This window comes from Cyanistes caeruleus, chromosome 5 (genome assembly GCF_971803275.1).
Source record: "Cyanistes caeruleus chromosome 5, bCyaCae1.hap1.1, whole genome shotgun sequence".
In the NCBI taxonomy this organism is placed as follows: Eukaryota; Metazoa; Chordata; class Aves; order Passeriformes; family Paridae; genus Cyanistes; species Cyanistes caeruleus.
This window is the reverse complement of record NC_141705.1, coordinates 43,221,676-43,245,930: the sequence shown is the minus strand read 5'-3', so window position 1 is coordinate 43,245,930 and position 24,255 is coordinate 43,221,676. Positions and strand designations below refer to the sequence as shown.

General features: G+C 37.5%; 1 protein-coding gene across 1 annotated transcript in view; it reads right to left on the bottom strand.

Annotated features, from left to right (window-relative positions):
- FBXW7 (F-box and WD repeat domain containing 7) overlaps positions 1-24,255 on the bottom strand; it is a 176,679-nt gene that overhangs the window by 96,112 nt on the left and 56,312 nt on the right. Inside the window, exon 2 of the mRNA XM_086891491.1 lies at positions 2,654-3,211. Coding sequence (XP_086747617.1) covers positions 2,654-3,142 — 489 coding nt within the window. The 5' untranslated portion in view covers positions 3,143-3,211. The remainder of the gene's footprint in view (positions 1-2,653; positions 3,212-24,255) is intronic.

Here is a 24,255-nt window from a genome sequence, read left to right as displayed (position 1 = left end):
AAATATGACATTTCCTTCCTTAGCCACACAGGATTCTGCAGGTCAACAAACAAACAAACAAAAAGGCAGATTAGAGAAAAACTTTATTCGGTAGTTTATGAGGAAAGGAAGAAAAAGTAGAAGGATAAAGAAGAGATGAGCTGCACAACACCTACAATAGTAGCAGTTGCTATTTTGTTCAGACTCACTATTACCTCCTGGTGTTTGGTAGTGGTGAAAGTGTTCTGCCCATACATACAAGCAGAACAAACTGTGCTGCATCAGGAATGCTCCTGAGGAGCCAGGTTTACATCTGACACACAAACATGAGGTAGGGCATTCAGCCATCACTGCCTTAGAATGGTGGCACAAAGCAAGTTTCACAGAGTTGCAGCACACAGCAAGGTAATTCAGACAGAGTTATTATGAGAACTGCAATTGCTACAAACACTGAGAAACATGTCTGAAAAGCTAAAAATAAGTCCACCAGGTTCAAGTCTCCTAGGATGACTTTGTCTTCAACAGGTAGAAGCAGAAATCACTTGTAAATATAGCTGATGACACTCCCTTTACTTCTCAAGAACAGCCTATTAATTAGTCATGCTTATTTTTACTCTGGTAATTCATTCATGCTCTCACAGATGTATTTCCATAACACTTTGTAACACAGAATGTGTTCCTCTGGTTAAATATTGGTTTATTAATGAATTGGTAACATTAATGTTGCATGCTGTTGGTTCTAATGTGTAACCATCGTGCTGAGCAGTGCCAGCTCAACCAGCTTTCTAACCTGTGCTGATACTTCAGGTACACACTTGAAACTTCCCAAAACAGAGCTGCACCATGAAAAAATTCCCACATACGGTTTGCTACCTGGCTGCCCAACAATTCTTGCAGAAGCACAGCCTGGGGACAGAGCACAGACAAAAATGGCCAGCCCAGCATCAAATATACAGAGCAACTGTGAGACCACACATAAATTTTGCACCTGTACAAAGATCTTTCAGACATCTTCCTTCAGGCTAAGCTGGTTTGTTTCAGTTTATGTCAAATATGCCTCAAGAAAAGAAAGAAAAAGCTACAGTCATTATTGAAGTCAATAAAAAAAGCTTCAGAAATGGCCACCACTGAAAATTATGCTCTGCTCTGTATTTACATAATTTGAGTACAGTTACTTACAAAGCACTTCAACAAGTTTCCAATTCAGAGACTTAAAAACACAGTTTTGAGTATAAGAATTTCCTACATGAAATATTGTCCATACTGGCTGCAAGCTGTTATATGTTATACTCAGTAAAGCATACTAAATCCAAGAAAACCAATGCGTTGAAATAAAACCAAGGATTTCAGTTGAAAATCCAATTCAGTTCTATGAAATATGACAGCATTTCACTCCGAGTTAGAAAGCATATACTTCAGTACCTTGAAGAGTAGAACTGTAAATATAAAATTATATAAAAGACTCATGTGAACACATTACAACTTTTCAAAAATCAAAGATGTTGGCTGAGATACTTTCAACATGGAAGTGCATGTACTGTTGTCATGAACAAAAATGTTGTTGCAGATTCCAGAAGCAAATGTTCACCCTATTTACTTGTTCAGGTGCATCTTCAATATTGATTATCCATCTCTATACATTTATGCTCATACTCAACCTGTTAAATTATATTAACTGACTTTTTTGTGGTTTGTTTTATTTTATATCAGGTTTTAAGTATTTTTTTGAAGTAAAATTTAAAAGTTTGAGGCGTTTTTTGATTTTTTTTTTTTAAAGGTGAGAGGAGGATAGGTTTTCTATTAACAATTAATTAGTAAGAAAAATAAATTAGTTCATAGACTTAGGAAGAGCATTCTTCCAGAAGAGCACTGGCCTGCTCCTCTTTCTTACTAGTCATATCACTGCATTCATTATTTTGCTGCTCCTAAGAGTTAATAGAAATCTTCCTTCCCAAAGAACTTGGAATACAATGAACTACAAATGTACACTGCACTCAATAACTTCTTTTAAATCTAAAATGTTAGGTGATATAAACAGAAATAAAAGTATGAAGATTAATTTCCAGATTCTTATTGCAAATCTGAAGTTTTCAACAGTTGCAAGGTCCTAACAAGCAGGATACCATAAGACATTATGCAATGACTTCCTAACTGAATGACTGGCTATCACACTTTTTTAAACCTCTATTTTGTCAAAGAACTCAGCAGGCCAGAAGGAAGAACTTCACGATTCTTTAACAGTCCACTCTATTTTTTCATTACAATGTTTGCACCTAAATGAAGCAGATCTTGTCTGAGAACACAACACATGTAAGATTGCTTACCTTCCCTTCTAGCCCACTTGGAGAAGAAAAATATCATAAAAAACACCGTGAGGGTCTTTCGTAAAAATATTTATAAAGAAACATCTTGGTATTTTGACCATAGTCATCAGAATGCTATTCCTTAAAATATATAGGGGTATTTGTTCATGTCAAATGCATGCAAATATTTCTATTATTAACATCTAAAAGAGCATAGTTTTTGTGAACTACATAAATTCTTCACTGTAAGCTCTTTAGGAAATAAAATCTTTGCTTCATTGTAAAAGTTTAGTTTATGCTAAATATGCCTTTTTTTTTCCAAAATCCCAAGTTAATGAAGATTAAGAGCACAAAAAAATGTAGCTTCTCACCTTTGTCTTCATGTAGAATGGCGATGACTGGTGAATGGGCAAGTCCATGAGGCTATTGGAATTTGTGACACTATTACTGTTAGCATGTTCATCTTCTCTGCTGCTGTCATCAGACTGATCAAAATCATCACTGTCCTGGTCCATTTCCTCCTCCTCTTCCACCTCCTCCTCTTGATCACCAGCATGTTCATCGTCATCTTCCTCTTGGTTACAAGTGGAATCTTCATCCACTGTAATAAGTCTATTATTATTTTCTTCTAACTGCTCCTGCTGAGACTCATGCCTGTCATCAAATCCAGATTCTTCTCCTCCTATCTCCCCATTCCTCCCAATGTGCTGCTCCTCTTGTTGTCGTCTTTGCTGCTGCTCCTCCTCTTCTACGACCCGATTCATCTGCTCCTCATCTACTTGGCTTGAGGAAGCATTACCTCGAAGAGATCCACCAGTTCGTCGCCTCTTGCTGCCCACAGAGAGCAGTTCCTGATTCATTTCCAAAAGCCAGCTTGCTACTTCTTGGACCTTGGCTAGGCTATCTGAAGATGCAAATGCTTTCACATTCTAAGGAGATAAAGAAAAAGTGGAAAATTAATAAAGTTACATTTTTTTTATTAGATAAAGCAGTAAAAACCTATTTCATGACAACTAAAAACTTCCAGGAAATAAGGAATAATTTCTACTTGACACACAACTAGAAAAACCAAGAAAAACCTGCAAACAACTTTCTAGCAAGAGAATTGCTTATCCTGTCAAACAGTCTGATCATAGTCTCTTTAAGCACCAGATTCTGCAAAATTCCAAACAACTAGTTGCCTTTCTAGAGAATACACAAGAAGTATTAACAGAAGATACTTGCAAAAAATTGCACACAGATCATTTCAAATGGCATTTATTTTCCTTCTCATTTGATTACAGACTTTTTATATTATTAAAAAAAAAACCAAAAAAAAAAAAAAACAAAACAACCAGCTTTTGGTCTTATGCATTAAGAGCAGCATATTTTCAGATATAACTGAAAGTTTAATTTCTTGTTACTCTAATTTCCTTTTATATTAATAAAAAGAACACCCATTGAAGAATACAGCCTTATCACTATCAAGTCTCAAGTTGGCCAGGGAGATGCCCGAAGTCAAAAGCAGACATCACCAGCCAACCTGTGTGGCCCAGAAATGGCCACACATCTGAAAAAACCTGAACTGCACACCTGAAAAAAAAAAAAAAAGACTGTTAGTAGTAAAGTTCTCCAAAGTCTAAGAAGCTACAATTGTTAAATGAGTCTCTGAGAGGTTAAAAAAGGCCAAAATCAGGTGCATTTTAATAGAAACTGAAAAATTCTAATGCAATGTCAAAATTATTCATGCATTCAGCTACCCATGTGCCTCCAAGCAATAAATAAGAACATGGAGCTATAGCACAGACTAATTCATTATTAAATTTGGTATCAGATTTCCAGCTATATGAGGCTAGCACATCCAGACTGGTTTCCCTAGATTCAAGCAATGTGTTAAGTAGATGAAATCAGACACATCTCAACAAGTAGTCAGATTCACAGGCTATGGAAGCAGTACATGAAAATGTGTGCAGAGAGAAATCAGCTTTGTCATTGTGTACGAGTCCTCAGGAGCCCACAGCCCACCCCACAAACTCTGCAGGCCACACTGTGACAGAGAGATTCAGAAAGCACAACACCACAAATACTGGATGGGAATATAACTTCTGAGTCTCCTTGGAGTAGAAGCAGTAAAGGATGTTTCCATGTGTACTTCAGCACAGGATAATAATCTTTGAACCTTCCCCACCACTCCTTCCTTTTTCTTAAGTCACCTATCTCTTGTAGATTTTTTTTTGTTTTTTTTTTATTTTTTAAAAAACAAAAAACCTAAGGTCTTGTATGGATGGAGAAGGAACAGATAAGCCCTAACTTTGCTCCATGGCATTTGCAAAAACATTCACTTCATTGGTTAGTAGGGAACAAAGTACTAGAAACCACAGCTCTACTGTAATTTTCAGTGTGGTACCATAAAAGGCACAAAAACACATTTATAGGTGTTTTTCCACTCTTTCTCTGAGAAAGATTCATAGCTGGGATTCTGCACTTCTCTGCACCTTTCTGCCTCAGGGCAACTCTACTTACATTCCAAAGACAGGGTTCTCAAATTTCCATGTATCTACCCAGGTGATGATTCCTCCAAATAAAACGTTATAAGATCAGTCACTGAAATACATGTTCAAAGCAAGTATCCATTAAGTTCCAGTCAGTGAATGAGAAGCTAACACTAAAAGACAATTAAGTGCCACAAATTCAATGGAAGGAAGCAGACACTGTGCTTACTCTTGATTTTTCCATGGAAAAAAAAGCTTTAGGACACTTGGGTGCACGTGACCCAAACCAGAAGCTAATAATGTCTGTGTTGTTATATTCAAGTGGTAGCAAAAGCAGATGTGTTTGTTTTTCTGTGTACAGTAAGGAGCACTTAAGAAAGATGCCATGAAGAGTGTGCTCTAAGAGAAATGTTTTCATATAACATCTTCCCCCAAAGCTCAGAAACCTCAGCATGTGGGAGTGACATTTAATAACATTTCATCAAAAGTCAAATTTAGTTGCATATATCATCTGATGGTAATACAACTTACATATCAGGCTTGTTACATTCAGCATTATGAATGAAATAATATTACACCTTATTTTCTCAGCTTGGAAATTTGAAGCACTAAATCATGTAAAAATCAGTAGGAAAAAAAAAAAAAAGTAGAAATCAGTAGGGAAATAAGAAAAGCTGAAAAAGCTGAACAAGAAGTTTACATCTTCTCAATCTAGAAATTACAATTTCCACCACAAATGTTTCTCTAAGTAGCCATGAGTGTAGCTTAAAAGTTTAATTGCATTTTTTCAGTATCAGCAGCATTATATATGCAATTACTGGTTTAGTATGTACTTGATAAAACTGCAAATGCTGCATTTGTTTCAATAATTTAATACATACTTCCAATTTGTATCTGTAAGCAACCAACATAAAAGGTCAGCTGTGAAACATTAAAGTAATCAAATGCAAGAATATGGTAAATGTTTAAGTGACAAAAATATCTCTGTTGTTACTGTTATTATACCTAAACAAAATTAGCCAATTAAAAATGTACATAAGTACTAGTATATATTTTTAATTTTTCCTACATTTTTGAGTGACCATCAGTTCATGAAATTAGCTTCAGTCATTAGTGGTTTCCATTTTACTCCGCATTTGCATGAATAAACTCAACTTGTTTTTTCAAGAAGCCTGTAAAATGCATTATCAAAATTTAATTACAAGCAGTGCTACATCAGAAATCATCAGTATGCAGAGAGGTGATGCATTTGCTAAAGAACAGATGGATGTACATTATCTGAGAGATTTGAAACATTAAAGCTGCCTTCTGTCATGTAAGTACTTTCAGAATTAACTACTGTCAGCTAATACACAAGATACAATAATTTCCATATATAAGGCAGATAAAGAAAAAGAATTATTATTTTACAGGAAGAAGTGTATTTAGAAATCAACTTCCAGAGAACTGAAATGATGTGCTTTCAGCTACTACAGCGTCTCTTTCATATATACAGCCAGAGACCAATAATTACTCAAATCAACTAAAAACCTGAAGAAACACTGAGGAAAGCTGTTGTTTTTCCTACCTGCCTAGGTCCACAAAGATTTTTTTTTTTTCTCAGACAGGCACCAAAACATAGTAATGCAGCTGGCAAAACTTTGCATAAACATGAAAAACTCATTAAGCTTGGCCAATGAACTAACTTGGCAATTCCCAGGTAAGTTTCCTAACACTTGTATTTTATGGGAAAACAAAATGCAAGAAACCCCTAAGGAAAACTGAAGCCTCCAGACTGATCCAACAGAGCTGATGAAGGCATCCCACACGTCTACTGAAGACTGCATGCAGCCCCCACCCCTACTGAAGATTAAATGCTGTTTAAGCATAATTCTTCAGCTTAAACCATTACATTTTCACAGAAGATAAATTATAAAAATAAGTATGAACAACAGTTGCTCAAAACAAGGAATGTCAAGCAATGCTAGACGATTAAAAGGAAAACTGCTCAGGGTTATCTGCCACAACAGGTTGTATTCTGTACTGTGAGGATGACCACTTCATTTCCTGCTTTATTGCTGAAATATCTCTATCCTGCTAATACAGATAAGAAGTCGTTAAGTGTTTTTAACCTATGAACCCACATAACTATGGGAAAATGAAATTTCTGTCAGTACTGTTTGTTTTGATTTTTTCTATTATTATCACTTGAAACTGTAAAGAAAAAATGAAATGAGATAGTTGTAGAGAAGTAGAAACTGGGGAGTGGTGGAGTTTGTTTTTTAACAAAATACAACAGATTTTTGTGAAAAGGTTTTAAAGAATTAACTTGGAAATTAATGTATTAGACTGACCTGTATCATGTATCATGACAGCATTTAGTGAAAAGACAGTATAGCTACAGACACAACATGGTTTTTGGCCAGTGGATGCTCCTACAACAAATCTCTTGAGATTACAGATTTAGTGGACAAAAACAACTGAAATAACACAAAATCTTCTGTAGACATTTGACTAAATCTTAACACTGGAACATATCTGAGCTTTTTACTGCATTATTTAACTGTGCAATACTGAATTGAGGTAAATAAAAAGCAAAATAGGGACATCCCAACCAAGCAAAGGATCTCCTAATATTTTAGCATCCAAATCTACCTTCTGAAAAACCAAGGAGAAGACCCTTCTAAAGCACACAGTGCCCAAGAACAGCACTGGGGCATTGGTGCTCACAAGTGAGTGCCCCATCACTGTTGGGGCAGAGATGAAAAGCTGACACACAGCACCCACAGATACCAGCTCTGGCGAGAGAAAGTGATTTATTTCCAGATCTCCCCAAACCCATTCCCCCCCCAAGCCTAAAATGACCCTCACAGTTGCAGCATACCTTCTGCTTTAGTTTCACCTAGAAGGTGTTCCGGGACACCTCTGAGCTTCAACTCATTCTACTGGGGAGCAGGCGTGGACAATCAGGAATTAGGCTTCAAAAGGTGCACTTGATCCAAGCCCAAACTACCACAAAAAGTGCAAGTGCACCTAACAAGCAAAACCATCTAAGGCCTGCTAAGCCCATATGAAAAAACATGCATGAAAAGGGGATTTAAATGCAGCATCAAGCAGGTATAAATAAATAACAGAGTTAATACTGAGACTGTGAACCATGTTTTACCAAAGAGAAATATGTATTTGAGTTACGGCCATGATAGCTAACGTTGTAAAACACTATGAGCAAGACACATACATGATGTCTTTAAGAAAACACTTAATATATTGGTCTGATTACTGGCTACACAGTTTGTATATGGGAAGGATTTTGAATAATAGCTAAGTAACAAACCAAAGCAGCCAACATGCAATAACTGAAATACAAAACTCAAATGAATAATCTACCACCTTCTTTTATAGGTTATGGTAGTGGAAAATTATTCTCATGCAAGGACCTAATGAAGGACCTTTATCTGGCTCCAGGTAAAAGCACAAATTTAAGGAAAGTTATGAGCTTTAAATGAAAGCTACAGAATATATTTGCTCCTCTATAAAGGACAGCAAACATGATCATATTAATGGAGTCACAAAACTGTGTTGACTACATTGCACAGCTGAAGAAAATAAAAAACCTTCTGTATTTCATCAGCACATGTTGATTAAAGCAAGAGTGAGAGATTAAAAAAATTTCAGTAGCTTTTCTTTAAAATAAAATATATCATTAACAATGTAATTCATTCTACAAGAACACAAGCTTTTTCTAAGAATGATAAACTATTTCTTCCAAACATATACACACCTCAAATCTCTCAGTCAACTCCATTATTTACAGCTCCAAGCTCCAGAACAAAATAGAAGCAAAAAAGATTCTCTGCTCCTCCTTTACTATTAACGTCCCAGCAAAGCTCTGACAACACTTAATAGAGCAGCACATGCAATGTTTTGGTTGTATCAGAAATTATCCTGGTCTTTTTTCATTATCTCAATATACTTTAACGATCAATTAATGTAGTTTATTCAGCGCAAAGTGATCAAAGAACAAACATTAAATGAAAGCGCTCCTCTAATTACTTACTTATGTCAAACATAAATTTGACAGCAAACAAAAAAATAGATTCGGTGGTCATTAAATTTTAAAAATACCACAATTAAAATTTCCTGTTTAAATTTAATTATGTCCAGCTGTATTTATTCTTCTTTTGCAGCCAGTTTTAATTATCTCCCTCTCTACTGAAATTCAGGCCCAACTTTCCATCTACCTGCTGAAGCTTTTCACCAAGTCCTGGTGTCCTGACCTCTCCTCCTGGATATTTCTGAACAAAGACACTTCCAGGTTTCCCACCACACATGGTCTACTCTAAGATGTCTCTGCCTCCTGTTCACCTGCTTCTATTTAACCCCACAATCCTATTTTAAGAGACTTTACCCCTTCTCTCCCTATTTCACCATCCAACTTAACCTTTTTCTCCTAGGACTGCCTCTGAACACGGCTCCCTCTCTAATCCCAGGCCTCTATTTCCCAATCCCCTTTAGTGTCCACTGCTACTTTACAGTCTCAGACACTTTGCTTTGTTCTGATCCATTCCCCACAGAAAACAAAGGGATTTATTTAAAAGAGAGACAATATCTGATAATACATGGCTAGTGAGAGCAGGAAAGAGACATGTCCCTTGCTATCAGAAACCATTAAAAAAAAACTTGCTTTAACTCTGGGAATGAAAGACCTATCACATAATCCTACCCTCTTCTGGCACAAATACATAAAGTATTTAACACAGGATAAAATATGAAATAGCATACAAAACCCACCTGAGAATGAGACTACAGAAGGAAGTTTAGAAAATGAGTAAGTGCTACAAGTGCTACAAATATCAGAGGTAGAAGAGAGATGAATAGACCTTTCATAAGCAAGAGTTTTAGCAGCCACATACTTTAGATTATGATAAAGTATGTGTGATCATACAACCACCTACAAGATTCAGGCACACACAAACACAGAACCTGGATGTATTATAGCTGATACGGATTCCACAGATTCTCTTTGCAATAGCAAGAGGAGCGTCAAACCTTAATGCTTTAAACCAAAGGCCTTTTCTTCCCTTTGTGTATTCTCAAAACAAGGGCTGCTCTGGCTAAAAGAGGGGATAATCTGAGTTGAAGTCACAAGGGCTTTTACTGCTCCAGCACAAAGAATCATGCTATAGAATGTATTAATAGACACTTGATGACCAAATTAAAGCAATCACCATATAAGAGGAAGAAACTGGGTGTTTTTTCTTTCTACAAATATTTGTTTGTAAGTAATTCATGAGTTTAATTCATGTATTTGAAGTGTTTCAAAACATGCCTGCATTTTCCTTGTTTTAAAAAGAGTATCATAGCAAATAATCAGAGAATAATCTCTTATAGAAGTTAGAAGTTCTGCTTTTACCTTGAAATTTGATTTGACACATGAGAAAATGAGAATTACTGTATAATGCTGTGGCAAGGATGGGGTGGAGATAAGGGGAAAATGTGAAAGTGACCCATGAGGAAATTGTTGAAAGCCTCCATCATACAGTCATAAGAAAACTGCATTGAAAAACCACACACAAAAAAAATGAAAAAAAATTAAAAGGAAGAAGTCCTTTTCCTCAAAGCTGTATCTCAATTGACAAGTTATTAACACACCAGTAAAGTGTTATTGTAGAAGTGGGGAACTCAGGCCACTTTTTCAGGAACACTGGTCATACTTCTTAGTTCCCTGAAAGGAAAAATTAACAGCAAAAGTACAAAATTTACTCTTTAATTTTAATTTTCCATTCTTATGTTTCCATCAAGAATGGTGAATGTACATAATGTAGAATAAATTCACATTCCATGGAAGATATCATGGGAGGCAACAATCCATAGTAGGAGGAGATCTGTATTATCAGTAATCTTACTGTGTTCATATAAATAATTATGTTATTTTTAGTATTTATATTCATAATGACTGCTATGCAGAAGATGGCTGGTTTGTCTTTTCACAAAAAACTCTTTAAAGAAGAAGGATTAAGCTATAAAATTTGACAAGTTAACTGTCATGTGGAACTAATGAAAGTTCTCTCCCCTTTTCCTCAGAAAAGGAAAAGCAGAAAAAAAAGCCTTGAGTTATTTAAAGGGTGCCAATTTTTTCAGCAACTATTAAAAACAAAATAGGCAAATCCTCCATATAATCCTGCATGCTGCCACTCAGTATCAAGCAGTGATTATTTTTCCATTGAAAGGACTTCTGAGGTACAAAAGCTAAGCACACAATTTTCAATTGCACTGTCTTAACCTTTCCACTTTGATAAGTGTACCATTACATAGGTTCTTATATTAACATTTTTACCTCTCCAAATGAAAAGTTCTTATCTTGAATAACTAATGAATACCTGCTTATTGTTTTCCCCATTAATTAGATTACTCCAAGAAGCCTACAGTACTACTGCTAGAGATATAGAATAAGTATCCTTGTTTGCTCAATCTAGAACAGCAAGTTAATATTTCAGCCTCGTGTAAACTACGTTTTCTGTGCATACTAACAAGGAAGTTTCTTGCCAAAAGCAAACATTAGATCATACTTAAAACAACATAAACAGGGTATCTTTAGCTACGTTACTTGAGAAGCATGTGGACTGAAGAATTCTCAGTTTAGAAAACTAGGCAGGCAGTTTCTTACACGCCTTTCAAATTCAAAGGTGCTGTTGTATACCTACTTGGCAAGGGCTAGAGGTGTACCAACAGAATCATTCAAACTCTTCCATGATAGATATATGTGCAATAAATAATTTCTCTACAAAAAAGAATCACAAATCCTCTTACAGTCCAAAAGGCATCTAAGTATTCCTTAAAACTTAACAGGTTTGGATAATTTTGGTTTTGAATTCAACCTTCTCTTCAAAAAGTAAGCAAAGTTTGTGGGTCTGTGCAAGTTGTGGGGGCTTTCCAAAGCTGGCCCTGACATCTCCACAGTACTACTATGCATTTTGTTCTATTTTCAGATGTCTTTCTGTCCTGACTACACCATCTATATTCCCTGTAAGAGGAGTCCTTGGGGTCAGTTTTAGAGCATCATCAACACTGCATACAAGGACCGCCCCAGCTGCCCAGACCAAAAAACTGCTTAGGATAGTTTTATATTGCTCAAGGCCTTTCACCCATAGGAGAAGAGCCTGAGGAGCAATGGGGATGACACTCTGGCTTTCCAGCAGAGGACTTTGGTTAAGCTGTGCTGGAGCATTACTGTTAGTGTGTTATGGAAAAACTGCTGAGTTAACACACATTGAGCCATAGGTACCGACACATGGAACCAGAAATCTCAACCATGCAGTCTAGGACTATCATTCAGTAACATTTATTTTATGTAAACAGACAGTGTGATTACTATGCAGAAACAATTCCATTCTTCCCAACTGCCGAGGTGAACAAGGATTTTATCTTATAGACGTGAAGCAAGATCCAATCACTAAATGCTGAAATGAGAAAAATACAAATGGAATTAACTATGAGGATAATTACTCACTGTAATAGCTCACTAGGAAGACAGTAAATTCCTTATCACTTTACTTCTTAAATTAGAAATATACTCCATCTTAGTTTAACATTCAACAACTGCAGAACATGAAGCACAAGTGCAGCTACCAGGGCATGGTGAGCTGCCTGCCTCTCCCTGGGAATATACACAAACGAGAGCTGCTGTCACCTCCTCTCTGCTCCCACAGTGACACAGAGACAAATTATAACCAAACTGCTGATTAAAAACCCTGCCTACTTTCAGTACAGACTTATTTCACAACTACTAGACTTAACACAAAGGCTAGTGTTAAATGGCCAAAACAGCCTAAACATAAATTTTTCTTCAGCATCCATAACATTGATGGGCCCTGGGGCTGGGATGCATTTCCAGTGGGAAAACCTTAGCAGCACGTTATGCTGAGCCACTTTACATATCCATTCACACAGACTGTTACCTCGTCTGGTGCTGCTTCGCAAAGTTGCACCCTAAGAGCAATACATGAATAACTTCCAAGCAGAGCTGCTCATTATTAATGCAAACTATTCTGAAGGCAAAAGCAAAACAGCATTTGGCAGCAAGACCACTGCCATTAAGACGTTTGCCTCTAAACCTCAAAATGATTTCTGAAGTACCCAACTGACTTCTCTGTCTCAGTTTCTTTCCTGTCCACTAATCATAAAAGTAATTTTGGGTACATTTCCTGAAATTATAGGTTTTGTTAATAGTGAGTTGCAATTTTACCAGATGGCTGGCGTCAGCTTCTGGCAAAATGGTAACATGATTTCTTGGACAAAAACGACAACTCAAATGTTGCTGAAATGCAGCACAAACAAGCAGACACACAGAAGAGCAGAGACATCAAAAGAACAAAAAAAGTGATTTAGAGCACAGGGCAGAAAAGATGGACCAAAAAAGGTCATCTTTAACTGAAGTGGGCTAGCAGACCTTGAGAACAAATAGCAGCTAAATTTAGTCAAATTTAAAATTAATGTAGTTATATGAAAACAGGAGGAAGGGCAGGAAATTAACACCAAGTACCAAATTGTTCCCTACCTCAGAGCTGTTTGAGAAGAGTCCTCTAATATGGAACAACACACCAACAAATGGAAACACATATACCCTTTACACTGAAAAGCATTCTAGTGGTTAAAAAAGAAGATGACAGCAGAATTTACGCCAAGAAAAGTGAGAATCAAGAGCTGTGACTACTATTAAAGAACATTTTTCTCTGAGTGATTAAAAACAGTTGAAGTAAATATCCCTTTTTCAAGCAGCTCTTATACCACTTCTAGTAAGCAAGAATAATCAACTCCCTCAAATCCCAAGAAGCTTCAATACACAGAACAATTTTCGAGCCTCTTAATAATGACTAATGATTAAAGGAGAAGCAATGCAGGTTATGCCATGAGAAGTCCAATCTCACTATTCTGTTCAGTTGCAAGCTTCTGCATCAGACTAACCTCCTAGAAAGTACTATAAGGTTATGGTAAAAATCAAGAATTTATCTACTAATACTAAATAGCCTTCCCTTCTTTTGAACTTTACACATTTTGAATTACTATAAGCAAGATGATGAGAGAAAGACATAAGTCTTTCCAAGTTATCAACAACAAATTTTATCTCAAGATCCACAATTGACAATGCTTATTCCAGGCTACTGCCCAAAATTTTATTTTAATTTCTTGTTTCAATTGCCTATTCTTTAAAACTAGCCTGAAGGACAAGGCCATCAGTATCCTGGGTGCATTAGGAAAAGCACTGCCAGCAGGGGAAGGGAGGTGACCCTGCCCCTCTGCTCAGCTCTGGTGAGGCACATCTGGAGTGCTGTGTCCAGTTCTGGGCTCCTCAGGAGAAGAGAGACATGGAGCTCCCAGAGCAGGTCCAGTGGAGAGTAACAAAGAATATGAAGAGACTGGAGCATGTCTCTTAGCAGGAAAGGCTGAGAGACCTTAGCCTGTTCAGCCTCAAGAAGAGAAGACTGAGAGGGGACCATGTCAATGTCTGTCAGTATCTGCAGGGAGGGTGCCAAGAGGATGGAGCCAGGCTCTGCTCAGTGATGCCAAGCAGTAGAACAGGAGGCAGTGGGCAGAACCTGATGCACAGGAAGTTCTGCCTGAACATGAGGAAGAACTGCTTTACTGTGCAGGTGGCCATGCACCAGAATGGATGGCCCAGAGAGGTTGTGGGGTCTCCTTCGCTGGAGATACTCAAGAGCCCTCTGGACACAATCCTGTGCCAGGTGCTCTGGGATGACCCTGCTTGAGCAGGGAGGTTGGACCAGCTGACCTGCTGTGTTCTGTTCCAATCTGACCCATTCTCTGATTCAGCTATCATGTAGTCCTACATGCTAAGGAAAAAATAAAAAAGGAAAAAAAAGTAATTCTATCAACACTGTTAAAGCAGATTGGAGCAAAAGGCTGTAACATAAGATAGACTAAGGCATTTCTTAGTTGTATTTAATTCACTAGTTATAACCCAAATTTCTGAGATAAGAAAAGGTAGCTGGGGTCAGACTGGGATAGATAAGATGCAAGCAACACAAGATATAAAGACTGGTGTATTTTACCATTTTGGTGGGAAAAACTACAGCTCAGCCTTATTCCTCAGAACTTATTCCTGTGAGGTTGCTCTAAAAGAACAAGGAGCAATATATATTTTATGAAGAAAGCCTATGTGTCCACAGTCCCAATTCACATCTTATAAAATGTTCAGCTGTGAACATTATGTCAGATTTCAGCAGTATCCACCAAGCATTCTGAATGCTATACTTCCAAAGATGAACTCCAAATTATGTACTTTCTTCCAGAGCTAGTCAATAAACATGTTAAAAGCCTTTGCATCAACATCTGATAAGGAATATTCTTTGATCTGAACTTCTCTACTTTTAATAAAAGCAAAAAATACAAAGAGAAACATATAGGCAGCATTTACCAGACTTGCTGATATCTGCTAATACACTGGTTTATCTGCATTTTCAGGATCTTCATCAGTAAAAAGACATAAGTAAAACAAGGTCACAAACTACCAGAACAAAGCAGAACATGAGAAGAGAAGAGGAAGAGAAGAGGAAGAGAAGAGGAAGAGAAGAGGAAGAGAAGAGGAAGAGAAGAGGAAGAGAAGAGGAAGAGAAGAGGAAGAGAAGAGGAAGAGAAGAGGAAGAGAAGAGGAAGAGAAGAGGAAGAGAAGAGGAAGAGAAGAGGAAGAGAAGAGGAAGAGAAGAGGAAGAGAAGAGGAAGAGAAGAGGAAGAGAATTTAAAATTCCATACCAATTACAGTCTCTACATGATATTAAAAAAACAGTAAATGCCTTCTTATTAACCTCACATCTCCAGAACACTGCCTAGCACACACTGGTTCCTAAGTGTTATGTTCTCTGTGTCACAGAGAAGCTTTATGGCACTAGATTTAAAATCTGACCTTGCAGAACAAGGCACTTGCTGACAAACAGCATGAGTAAGTGCCAGGTTTGAAGGAAGATGATATCCCAGCCTGTCTAAAAGAATCTGGCCCTGGCCCAAACAGACTCTTAGCAGGCTCCACTGGAGAAATGGAAATGGTTGCAATTATTGTTATTGATTTAATGCCCTTAAAATGGCTCTCTGAGAATCTTATTTCAGTAACTGATTAAGCAGTATGATTCAGCAGCAAGGCATCTGCTAACAACCTACAGAAACATAGATTTCTTTGCTCAAAACTATTTCTGGGACCAAGAAAGCAAGTTTTTGTATTTGCATGACCAGTTGTAGATAAGAATGTAAGGTGACCTACAATATTTATGTCAGGCAGGCATTTAAACTTTCTTTCCAATTCTGCTAAGCCATCAACTCTAATATCCCCAGTTTCTCCTCCACAACTGTTTCCTAGTAGGAAAAGGGATGTGACTACAAGCAGTAAAGAGAGCTGTGTTCAATGCAGCAAAGTACTGACCATGTATACAGTTAACAAAAAAATGATGTACCTGAAATACCAAATGAAAGAGATACTGATGCAGACACATACAATCTTAAAATTAGAAATCAGGATCATAATTTGAGTGGATGAAAAGCATGTTATAGATTCTTTTCAGTGATTAATGTCATTAAAGATGCTGTTACTGCTCTGCCACAGGATGTTTTCAGTGGAGCTTCACCAAAATCAACAGTCCCTCCCTTACCCATTCCAGAAAAAAAATACTCAAATCAATTTTATCTCACCAGCTTCCTCTAATGTATATGGTGTTGCTGGCACTGGGTTAAGAATGACAGATATGAACTGTTTGAACAACAGCAGATCTTACACCTTTCCAGCAGAGACAGGTAATCATTAGGGACCAGTGAACATCTTTCACCACTGCAAAATAAACATCTACCCATAAACTTGAAGCTGTACTCTTCAGTAAAAGCAAGGCATGTGTACTGCTAGCATTATGGATCTAAACTTGACTACTGTCAGGAGTCTCACCAACACCAGTTCACCACAGCTGGCATCATTTCTCATGCCTATGTGGAAAGAGGCGTGCAGAGCTAAGACAGTTTCTTTCCAACAATGAACCCACCACACAACAGCAGCTGCAAAGAGGAACAGCCCCTCCACATCACTGCCTTGATCCACTTTTACTATAGGCTAATCTATGTTCCTGAATTTTCAAGACTCCTGTAGGCGAGGAGCCGTCTCTGTCTTTCCCAGACAGTGCTAAAACAGCATCAGCTGTACTGATCAAACACAGACCCATCCATACCTGGTGCCTGCCCTGGCTGCTGCATCAGGTGTATTGTGTTTCACAAAGGTCATTTGCCATACCACATAGCTGCCTTGTGGATATTGGAGACCAGCATACTTTGGAAGCAAGTAGATACTTGCTCAGGTCCTAGTGAATTACCTATATTCAGAAGGAGAAATTTGCTAGATTGCTGGTAATAGGTGGAAATCCAAAGCAGCTGAGATGGTACAGTCTGTGAGACAAAAGGGTTTGTCTCCTAAGTGCCACAAGAACCCACAACACAACAGACAAGGGAAAAGTCAAATCCTGTTGACAACAAAGAGCTCTGGATCCACTGAACACACACAAAGCACATTGTTGGGTTGACTGTTTATTTTCTAACCAAGAAAAGCTGTTAAAAAACGAAACTCATAAAATTACTGATTTAATACAAAATTTGAGGCCGTTATCCAATTCCGAATGTTGTTTTATCACTGCTATGTAAGAGTGTGGAACAATCCAGCTGCAAACAGTTGCATTCCACTCCAACTGTTTCTACTGATAGAACGCCAAATTGGATGACTTTTTGAATAATACATTGGTTGTTGATAGCAATAGCACCATTGAAAAAACCAGGGCATTTAGATTTGTTCTTACTGGAAAACCTGACTGATTAGGTTATGTCCTATGACATAGCTTGAAGCCTGCAAAATGTACCTTACAGTAACATTCTCACTGAAGCAGCCCAAAAAGGCTTTTAGTAACTGTAAGGCTCTCTCACTAAATAGCTTAATTTTCAAAAGATCTAGTCCTCCACTGAGGAAAACAATATAGTACAGGCAATGTAAGTACTCAAAAGTACTTCAAGTTGAGTAAGTACTCAAAGTTGAGTAAGAACTCAACTCAAAAAAGTAGGCAATTTAAGTTGTCCCTCACAGCCTTCACGTCAGGGTGTATTTTAATTTTTCTTAAAATCTACACATGGGCTTCCGTGTTCTCAGATGCATGGATGATTAACAAATGGTACCACTCAATCCAAAGTTCAGAAGTCACTTTTTAGTCACCAAGATGTAGGAGTCAGCTACTTGCTCAGTTAAAGCAATGATTAGCTATGAAGTATAAAATGTTACAAAAAATACAGCTGAACTTTTTAAGGTATTTACATTTCCATTCCAATCATCTCAACACCTGGGAAATATCTAGCACGCCAGTTTTCTGTCTTTCTTCAGTAAGAATCCTGGAAAGAAACTAGGCTCAAAGTAATGCTTTCATTTCCTGGTGAATTCCTCATAGATTTTTATCAAATCCTAGCAAGAATGTATTTTCTACTTGTAATAGTGCAGAGTTTATGTACTGAAATCCATTCCAACAGAGCTCATAGCCATTCTCAAAGGTATTGCAATCAACACGGAGTAACAGCATCAATGAGGTCTACAGATCTGCACTTCCTCCTCAGACATTAGTGAGATCAAGTGTGTTTCCAAGATATCTCATCATCATAGATGGGCATTGACCTGAAACCCCTGAGCTCTTCTAGGCACTTCTGGTATATTTTTTCAATATGTTAAACAACTACATTGACATTGAAAGTATCAACTGTTTCAGGAACACAGCTGTTCTCAGCAGCAGCTCCTGCACTCAGTGTTCACTTCTCTGTTGAAGAAATGACCATTTTTAAATAACTGATCTGCTTTAATTTATTGTGGTTCTTCTTGGAACTTCTGGCCCCAAGCCACTTTTCACAGACTGCCCAATTAGTCTTGCATTCCTTGATTTTTGAGTCTCAGGGGTAGGGGGAAAGAGCAAAGAAAGCCTGCTGCACATCTGGCTTGGAGTTGAAACTACCACAGAGAGCAACATCTGCCACTCCCAGCTCCAGGGCTCACCAGAAAATAAAATCTGAAATCAACAGATTTGGACCTGTTTTAAAGGACTTGTTACAAGTGGACAGGAGGTGACTTAAAAGTCTGATCCCAAGTCCATTCAGTCCCAGGTGATAAATTTACAAGCCAGAAAACATTCCAGAGACTTCTGAGTCCTAACATCTGGAAAATGTTCGGCTCATGGTAGCAGGACAGTAGGCTGGCCTAGGTCTTTCTGTCACCAGTGAAGGAATAGAGATTGGATTATGAGTGCTCCATCATCTATACCCTAGCATGGAAACACTAAGCAGCTCAGATGCAGGCACCAGCCATCAGTGACAAATGGTTGACTTAGAAGAGATCACATTACCAACCTCAAAAAAGCATGAGATTTCTATGAGCTTGCGTAGAAATTCTCTTAGTTATGCAACAGAGAAAAGTGGAAGAAAGCTTCAGCAGACCTTTTAGTGGGACTTTTTTAAAATATAAAAAATCAATTTCAGAAGTATGACAACAGTTTTTTAACAGATATTTTTGAAAAATCATTTAGTTGGTCTTTCTCCTTTGTAGTTGTGTGCATACAGTTCCAGTGGAAACTGAAATATTAGTTGACATTTTATACTTAGAGATATACAAGGACTAAAATCCACATCATAGGGAAACCCTAGATCATTGAATTAGATAAAATTGCAACAAAGCAGTCATATATTAAGTTTAAAATAGGTAAGGACTAGCAGCTAATAGAAAAAAAGCACTCAGCAAGCACCCCAGCATGCTTATTCTGCACAAGATTTATTTTGCTTTCAAAGCACACTTCCTGACACATTAAAATAAGCTATTTAAAGGGACTTCTGGAAAGAATAGGAGTGTAGAGATACATGCATACACTCTTCCTGAGGCACAGGCTCAGCCTCCCACACCCAACCTGCTTATCCTTGCATCCAACCAGATCTCCTGCCGTACCTGCGCACATAAGCATCACTAATCCGCTTCAGTCAGAATGAGCCAGGTTAGCTTACAAGTTTAAAGTCTCAGCTAAGCAGATTCATTTTGCCTGAAATAGATTAGGAAGCATTCACAAGAACAGTTCCACACACAGATTAGAGGTGAACAATCTACTTCAGGGGCACAGGGCAGGCAGCATGCAGCCATAACCTGCAGTCAGCCCAGCTGAATCTGAACGCAATGCCCACTACGGCCCACTCACATTCACCTGGGAAAGTAGCAAGAGCTCACTTCAGATCCATGCTCTGTTCTTTTCCACAGTTTCCCCATTCTGGTAAGACCCACCAAAAGTCAGCCAAGGATCTCAATCATAGTTTTAGAAAACAGCTAGCATCTACGGCCTACAAAGTTTTAGTCATAACATGCATCTCAGAAGTTCTAAGTACCTTACAAGTGATACATAGACATGAACTGCTAGCACTTCCCTTATTTAATCAGAGAACAAGCTGTAAATGCAATTAAAATGTTTGATATTTTCCAAGCAACAAAATTAATTTGTTGTTATTTTTTTCATGATAAACATAAGAGGAAAAAAGTACTGGTCAGTTGGAATTGCCAGAAAGATCCTATCTCACTACTACAATTCATGGGCTTCCTGCTTCTTTAGCAGTCACTTTCATAAGTGAACACCCTAAGAAAGCTCATGAGGACAGATAATTTCAAAGGAGAAGAAAAAAAAGTTCGTGTCTATATGCAGATGACAAATTTATCACAGAATTTACTACTTGGACAGAGTGCTTTGCTCCCAACTTTACTCTCAATTCTAAAACAGGATTTTGGTGGTGGTGGGGTTTTTTAAATTTCTTTAAGTTGTTCAAATAACCTCAGAAATGCAACAAAATATAAGACAAGTCTGCAAATACCTTTTCTTATGCTTTCATGTGTATCACCAATCCCATCCTCAGTGGGTTCAAGGAGATGTGCCATGCAAGGGCAAATGCATTCCACAACTGGAACTATAAAAAAGGGTCTTTCTAAAGGTAAATGTTTTGATGGCATTTCTACCACTACGTTGCGTTCACATGTGCCTGCTTCTGTTCTGCTGCCACTTCTTGTTACTCACGTGTCCAAGAGGGTTTGAGTGAAAACTTCTTGCTCTAATATCTTTTGTCTACAAGAAGAAAGCAAAGCAATCAGGGAGAGCCCATGATGCAGACATGTAGACAGGACAGCTCCACTGTTCAGGCTTATGGCAGAACTTAGACAAGGAATGGAATGTCATCAAAAACGTTCCTACCTTTTTAGTTTGTTCGGGGATTTTGGTGTTTATCTTTTAGTTTGTTTTCTTGGACTTGGTTTGTTTTTGTTATTTTTTAACAGATCTTAAATGCATGGAAGTGTTAAGAAAGTAGAAGAATTAGGAAATTTTATCTATAAAATACAATGCTACTGTTCAGGAGTACATGCTGCTCTTACCAAATCCTCATTAATAAGCAGCAAAACATCACAGTTGAAACAGATGAAAAGCTGAATGTAGAAAGAGCTACAGACTTCTAATATTTGCAGATGTGGTAATGAAGTAGAAGAAATAAAATGCCAACTAAATCTCTTGTGTTCTGGTAACAGCAGTGCCATACACTATCTCAAGAGTGACTTGGAATCATGCAGCTATTGACACAAAAGCCTCAAAAATCAACCCTTGCAGATAATGTGTTCATTTGTATTTTATAAAATACTTATAAAAGTTTACAAGATGCAATGAGAGTCCAAAATACCTGGAGAGAAGTTTCTTTGTTTTGAAAAGCATCTGCAGCTGGATTTGAGCATTCCATTATTTTCTTCTGCAGTGACTACATGGTCAGTGACTATATGCTTTAGTAGTAATGAACAACAGCAGGGATAGTAAAAGATGGTAAGGAAGTAGTCTGTAAAAGCTCCACCTTACCTCTTGAAAGAAATCCTGAAGAAAGAATGACATATCTTTCCAAGTGCTAACATATCCAAAAAAAGGCTGTAGGAAATGATTCTACTCCTGCTTGTTCACATATTACCTCTGTCCTTTTTCACTATACTTTCTCCGTGACTGAAATGCACAGTGCTGCTCCACCTCAGTGCATTTCTGAAAGTCTATTCAAGTCTTTTGGATCTGCAGAAGTAAAACAACCCCAGATTTTTTTATTTTTTTTTTATATGCACATTGTCATCTCCAAATTAGCCACCAGGAACCTTCATACCCAGTACATAAACATGAAATCCAAAAGCAGGTGTTTTTGTTTGTCCTTCACAGGGAAAGTCCTTTCTCCATGTACATGTTTGACAAATATCAACCAGGATCACTCACTATCAGTAAATGTGTTCCTTTCCAGAAGGAATGAGCCAAGTGGCTCTGGTACAGTGGAGTGCATTGTTTATACTGTCTAAAGATCAGTATTTGCTCAACAGAATTCACAAATCTCACACCAAGGACAGAAGATATTAATTGAGCTGCTTGCAATGGGATTTATATGCTGGTTTTTAGCTCACCCACTACTGTTTTAGAAAATTAGAAGCAGCAACAGAGGAAAGTGGGAGTAGATGAGATCACAGAAAAATTGTGTTTCGAAAAGAAATTGCAAGGTGAAGTTAGAAGCTATGTATCATAACAGAAAATATTCCAGGTGCATGTGGTACTGTAAAACTAGAACTAAGCATAAGGGGATAAGAAAGGGAAAAATGTGAAGCACAGAATAAATTATACAGTGTAAGGTCTTAGAGGAATTATAGATAATTCATTACTAGATACAGAGTAAACAGGATCAGATCTGTTCAGTGCCTGTAGGCAAGAAAGTGCATTATTGATTTACTGTATTATGCAAGGCTTGGAGAAAGACGACGACTCAGGAGTAAGTGTTCCAGCATATCAATTTTTATATTTAGTAACAGCTGAAACAAGCAGAAATGGACACTTCATAACATTAGTACCTGGTTGTTTATTTTATGCTTCAAGATAAATTGGCTTTGTGCACCAAGAAGAGGAAAACTGTCATAAAGGCCAAGAACTCAATTCCTTAATTTAATAATATTTAAAGCTTCTCTAACAATAGAGATGGAGTCCAACCAGCATTGTCCTTGCAGCATACCATCAATATTGTTAGGACAAGAAATACATGAAGGAAACTAACAAGTAAGATGTAAACCAGTCAGCCAGTGAAGTTCACTAACCAGACTAACTTATGTCTAAAGTAGCTGGAGAGTTTATAAGGATATATTTTCAAAAAGTGTTCATCTCTCTAAACCCCTTTTATTTGACATACCCAACACAGGCTGGTGTAAATCTGTATATGATCCTGAAATGTACTGGTTGCTAGAGGCCAACTCAAGTTTCACACCATGGGAAAGTTGCAGAAGTCCATTTACCTTTGTATAGGACCCTTTGCCAAGTTATTTAGAGCTGACACAACAGATCAGCAATAGAATCCAAGGAGAGTTATTGATGAAATAAATGAGTAAAAGCAAATTGAAATGTAGAAGATTACAAACAACAGGCACTCTCATTGTGACTAGCAGCCAAAAAGACATTACCTTTGTACAGCAATTTTATAGATTTAAAAAACCAGAAAATACCAAAATAATGTATTTTTTATTCTAACTGAAAAAAATGCAAAGACTGTACTACAATCCTTGCATGAAAATGAAATAAAATGTTCTATCAGTGACAGATTTTGCCTGATACTGGAAGCTGTTTGTCAGCTATCAATACAATCACTAATATAAACAAAATAAAGAGAAAAGTCTTCACATCTGAACAGCACTTGTCTATATTTTTAGTCATAGAAAGTTTTAAATGTGGAAAACAGTGGACTCGTGGTTGTAGGAATGTCAGTCCTGCCATTGTGATAGATGGCCTGTCAAGATACAATAGCTACTGTATACTTACACATTTAAAAAGTAGTCTAAATTTATCCAGCAGTAGTATCTGCCTTCCTTAGCATCAAGGATATCTTAACTGGCCATCTGAGAACTTGCTTATTAAAACCAAAAATGTAATTGCATACAAAGAACATGAGTAAATGTACAAAATCTGGAGGCTTATGAATAGAAGTGGCTAAATAAAAGTGCTAAAATACCAGTGTGTCCTTACTGTTCCCTCCTCAAAAAACTATGCCAACTACAACTGCAAGTGAAGTTTGACACCATCTGCCACCTAATTACATCTTATATAATATATGTCAGCAGGACATTTACCATAGCCGTCCCTCTGCAAGTGATGGCACAAAATTTCAGTTGTCAGCCCCTGACATTTTCCTGCTTATGGAGCCATTCCTAATCACTGTAAGCCTACACGTACTAATACAAGATCTTTCCAGACTATGGCTAAAATAAATCGGTAACAGTTAGAGAGCCAAAGAATTACCCTCACTTCTTTATTTCTCAGCTCTTCCCACAAGCAGGTACTGGCAGCATGCACTATTTTTCATAATTCCTACACTTAGAATCTCTATTCAGAGAATCAAAGGTCAGCTATGCACATTGGAACAGCATCCATTTCACTGAG